Genomic DNA, 5,334 nt, shown 5'->3' on the forward strand with positions numbered 1-5,334 from the left:
GATGATGCCAACAGTGATGTGGTGATGAAGATGCTTGATGTAGAATGGCGATTATGCTGAATAACCACCAGAGCATGCGGAGCATTGGTGATTGCTTACTGCTTGAGATTAAACAGAGCAGATATCAGAGAAATCATCACAACAATCAACCCTCAGGATGGGGTTGATGATGGAAAGCAGAGGAAGAAAGCTTGTTGGAGGCTTTGTCCTTCTTCGAAGAGAAGAGCTGGGTCAAGCCGAAGATGCCATTTTTGGATCCTTTTCTTAGTCCAGGCGTGATGTACATGGGCACGTTGATAACAGGGGTGACCCGCACACCTGCAGAGTAGGAGGTGGATCTTTCAAGAGACCTAGACCCTTCTGTAGGGGCTCTTTGCCGGCCAGATCTGAGCTGCTCTGGCCTCTTCTTGGTCGGAAGCTTCGGGTTGCTGTAGCTCCTATCCAAGCCCCTCACCACAAGCCTTGTTGTCATGGCACTCCTTGAGCTCTCTGTCTGCCTGTTTCCCACGGATGGGCGCCCAGGACTCATCCCCTTTGGTCCTGCACCGCCTCTTCGTGGGCTGATTGCTGCATTTGTGGGTCTTGCTTGTTCTATTTGCTTTGTTGGGCTCTTTGCCCTGCTTTTTTGCTTCACTACAGCTGCTTGCCCACCCCCTTTACACTGCGATTGTGGTGGGTCGGGTACCATCCGTTCTGATTCGTCCGAGCCTTTTGATGATCGGCTGCCTCTGTCGATTTGCCATGTCTGAAGATTCGTTGTTGGCGATAGCCCAGGGTCCGAAGTGGAGAGCAGGGGAAGTTCAGATTGGCCAATCAGGGAAGAATTACTTGTGTTAACATTATGATTCTGGGCACAAAGTGTGTGTGACACATCATGTGCATGTGCGTCGCTGCGTGACTTGTGTTCTTTAGCATTACGTTGGCTATGAGCTTCCTGCAAGCTGGGCTTGAGCTCTCTTGAGCAATGCAGAACCCGGACTTCGCTGTGATGTAAGCCACCCTTTGGATCCTTTAAGCTATCCACAGACCGTCGACCTGGAGCGAGACCATTGCTGCGATATGATGTTTTGTGCTGCAACTTGCTGCCAATGCTTGCATCCTGAATTTGCACCTTCCTCAGGCCCAGAAGCTCCTTCCATCTGCTAGTGCAGGTAGGAGCCTTGGGAGATATAGGGTGCTGCTCAACCTTCATTCTACCCAATTCTTGTGCATGCGCATGCATCACATACTCCTCTGCGCTACTTCGCCTTCGACTTATGACCGCTTCAGTAGTTGGCATGCCTGGTGGAGTATTATAGATGGGGAGTAGCTTACCATCATGGAAGAGCTCGTCCGCAGCCAGCATTGTCTGCTCGTATAAGCTGTCTTTGCCTTGAAGCGACATTGAGAATTCGAACTCGGATGGTGAGCTCTTACTGGAGGAGAGTCTAGCGGGAGACTCGGAAATCTCAAAGATTTGATCCTTCATAGTCTCATGGGAAGCAGAGCGAGCTCCGGATTTAGTGGAGTCCTTGGAGAAGGAGATCCTAGGGGCTGCTGGCCAGTCGATGGTAGCAGATGACGGAGCTATGCTCGCTGATGACATGGGGATGTGTGACGATGATGACGGGGGTGGCATGTATCGAGTGTATGTTGAAGAGGAAGACGAGGATGAGTGTGATGATGATGATGATCCTGGTATGCGTGATGTATGTGTGTTGTGAGGATCATGCTCCACATAATCATTGGATGGCTGAGCCATTCTGTGAAGAGGCGTACCGCAAGTTGTCCATGAGAGCTACTTACGTAGTCGTAAGAGAGATTCAGCACTAGAAAATCACGCTCAACAACAGGCCATTGCCTTCACTTTTTGATGAAGAGGATGGATCTAACATCTTGTATGGTATGCCACAAGGCTTTTGGACATTGCAAATGTGTTGTAAGCTTAAAACTCTTGTAATGAAATAGAGAAAGATGTGATACTAGACATAAGGAAGTAATTGATTTATCATGTAAGAGAATCATTGTTTTCTAGAGAACATCCATTAGGACCCAGCTTACAATGATTGAGACCCAATTCAAAAAAGCAAATTTGCTGAAGGACCCACTTCACAAAGACAAGTCAAAAGATCCATCGGAAAGAAGCTCTTCTTATTAACACCCACATAGAGATGCAATTGAGTACGATAGAAGAAAGGCTTAAAAAGTTCAAAAGAAGAGCCAGGGGAATACTCAGATCCATCAATTAGAGGTACTAATCTACACAATTAAGGTAGAGATCTTCCACCGATTGAAAAGCTACTCTTGAACAGCAATGGTGGAAATACATGACTAGAACCCATCAAAAGGGAGAGATCCACAACAATTGAAGGCTACGCAACAGCACGAGTTATAATATATACTAGAAAGACACCAAGTGTAGAAGTCTCTCTCTCTCTCTCTCTCTCTCTCTCTGTGTGTGTGTGTGTGTGTGTGGGTGAAGATGATAAGAACCCACCAATAAGAAGTGTACTAGAAAGACATCAAATGTAGAGATATATCCCTGTGTGATGAAGATAACTAAACCAACCAAGGTAGAAGTACTAGAAGGCCAATCAAAAGTACCCAACAAAACCGAGGGGCAGAAATCCCCTCTGTAGAAGAAGACAATTGGAGATGGAAGTGGCAGCAGACCAGGTGCTACGACTAACGCGGCACGAAGCCAGAGGACCAAGCTACTATATGTGTACTATGAGGAGGCAGAAGGTGCAAGTAGCAATCAGAAAGAGAGTTGTGCAGTGCCAGTTTGAGAGAGAGAGAGAGAGAGAGAGAGAGAGAGAGTTTCCATGGCCATTGGCACCCTTCTGTTGCACGCATTTACTTGATGGGTAATTCAAGCTGTTTTGCTCTTTTGTTGGGTAATTCAAGCTGTTGCTCTTCTGCATGCATGCAGAGCATTGAGGACAAAAGCTTTGCTGTTCATGGGGATGGGGGCTTTAATTTTAAGTAAAAGGGCTACATTCTTCATGTATCAAAATTGTATGTGTGTGTGCATGACAATCTTAGAGAGTAAGTGTACTGCTCAAGCATGCCTTGCTTGAGGAGCTTTTGTGTCAGAGAGAGGGGGGACTGCTGATGTATAGTGCATTGCAAGCATTTGCTGCTACAACTTACAAGGGAATTGGAAGCCCAATTCTCCACCTTCTGCCATGGGAGGTGGGCGCTAGCAGGTGAGCTACTCCTTCTTTGAAAGCTGTTGTACAAACACACACACACACAGAGAGAGAGAGAGAGAGAGAGAGAGAGAGGGAGAGAGAGCGAGCGAGCCTAGAGGCCTCTGAATGGCTAGTTGTGCTCCCTTGCCTTTTGCCTTAAGAAGGCAAAAGAGAGCTTCAAAGAATTGCTGTCACTCCTGACTCCTTAGGGAGAGAGGCCTTAATTGGATAGTGATGCGTAGAGAGCAGGGGAGCCTCTACTTTGCATGTCTAAAATACTCCCCCCCTTTCTTGGGGATTGCCATTTGTCTGTCTCATAGGAAGGTGTTGGGAAAGTTTCTATTTCTTCCTTTTTTGCAAATGACTTGATTAGCCCTGCTCATGACACCCCTAGTCGCTATCTAACATGAGGTCCCTCAAAGGAAATCTAGGGCCCAAATTAGGCGGCATGACGCGATGTGAACTTGATCTTCATTGTTGGACTATGAGTGAACTAGGGGCACCATTTTTGCCCCCTTCGACATACATTGACATGGGGCTATTGGGGAGAGAGAGAGAGAGAGAGAGAGAAAAGAGAATTTTTAACGTCGTAGGAAACTATCCCAAGAGACCTTAAAGATGTATCCGACGAGGAGAGTTGAACTCAAGACCTATTATTCAACTCTTGGATGGAGAGAGAGAGAGAGAGAGAGAGAGAGAGAGCACATGCTTACCACCTTGATCCCGAGAGAAATCAACGATCCCAAGGTCACTAGTGCTTAACTCTTCACACCATGCACTTACTCGATGGAGCTTTCTGTTGCAAATTATGTGATCATGTGCGTTGCTATATATAGAGAAGGAAAACCAGCACAACTGTCAAGGGCAACATTCCTAATGTTGAAGACGCTATCAAAGAAAAACACAATTGTTTGGATTGAAGGAGGAGATGGATAGAGAGTGAGAGATAGAGGAAGGGGTTATGCTATTTTTGTCAATGGTGCCTCTTCCTGCTCATGAGTTATGCATGTTGTGGTGTCCCTATGGTACATATGGGTACATCCAATGTGCCATGGGTCCTCTTTCCTTGCCATGATGGTGTTATTGTTATTAGTTAGGTAGAGAAACTAATTGATATGAGCATAAGTGAAAGATTATCTACCACGATGAAGAATCGCTTGTATAATTGGTATTGCATAGTGAGAACACAAAGAAAGTGTTCAAAGAAGGTTTGTACTAGAAGAATGAAGGCCGTGCTTTTTTTCCCCGTGCCAACGTGCGGGTCATATACTAGTTCCTCTTAAGCTGTTAAGACACCACACATGAGATTTGGCGCTTCAGTGCGTTTGGTTTTGTGGACACGAGCAACACTTCTTCTTTGGTAAGGCCGCAAAAAGTTTGGACACCCTTGGCACGTAGCGCTCAAGGGCTATTCCCTCATGCTTATATGTTGGGTCCGCCACCCCTTATCTGGTTAAGTTTGGCTTCACCTCACGATGGTCATAGCTCACATCTATGTTAAGCAAACACATGGGGGCGTGTTGGCTAAGCCATTGGGCTCGCGGGTGTACGTCCCGAGATTAGGGGTGACATCCTGATAAGGGTCAAAAGCCTCGATCACCGAATGTAATTGCCTTTCAATAAGGGATCGTTGTAGTGGCAAATGAAGGGAAGGATTGACTAGTGGGGTGGTGATGAATTGGTGTATGAAAACATGCTTGGCCTAGCTTAGGACAAAACATCATAACCCCCACAAGAAAGGAAAGAAGAGAACGTGTTACAAACGCTTGTCAAAGAATGAGATTGGCTGCAAAGCAATAAAGCTTTCCAAAGGTGAGCATTAAAGCCAAAAAGCTTACCAAAGAGTGTGATTAGCAGTGCACCTCTATAAAGATGTCTTAAGAGAGTTGTATACTCTGACATCATCTAAAAAGGCGCATCACTTTTCCACGTCATCCTCACATGGCTTGCACTTAAGATTATATGTTTTGTGGTTCTTCTTCTTTGGTCTTCTTCTATGGGGATCAAGTGAGGCATGGAAAGAGAAATAAGGATGTCGACCATGTCTTACTGATGGGAAAGGTTCATTTGTATTTTTATGCATGGTGTAGTTTCTTTCTCTCTCTCTCTCTCTCTCTCTCTCTCTCTCTCTCTCTCTCTGTGTGTGTGTGTGTGTGTGAGA

The 5,334-nt window shown here is 45.9% G+C and overlaps 1 protein-coding gene across 1 annotated transcript; it reads right to left on the reverse strand.

Annotated features, from left to right (window-relative positions):
- Positions 1-1,889, reverse strand: LOC147432791 (uncharacterized). Its single transcript, XM_086492604.1, has one exon. It carries the CDS (start codon positions 1,739-1,741, stop codon positions 146-148), a length of 1,596 nt encoding a protein of 531 aa, XP_086348730.1. The 5' UTR covers positions 1,742-1,889; the 3' UTR covers positions 1-145.
- Between the last annotated feature and the right edge of the window lie 3,445 nt (positions 1,890-5,334).

This window comes from Adiantum capillus-veneris, chromosome 20 (assembly GCF_014529385.1).
Source record: "Adiantum capillus-veneris isolate H3 chromosome 20, ASM1452938v2, whole genome shotgun sequence".
Lineage (NCBI taxonomy): Eukaryota > Viridiplantae > Streptophyta > Polypodiopsida > Polypodiales > Pteridaceae > Adiantum > Adiantum capillus-veneris.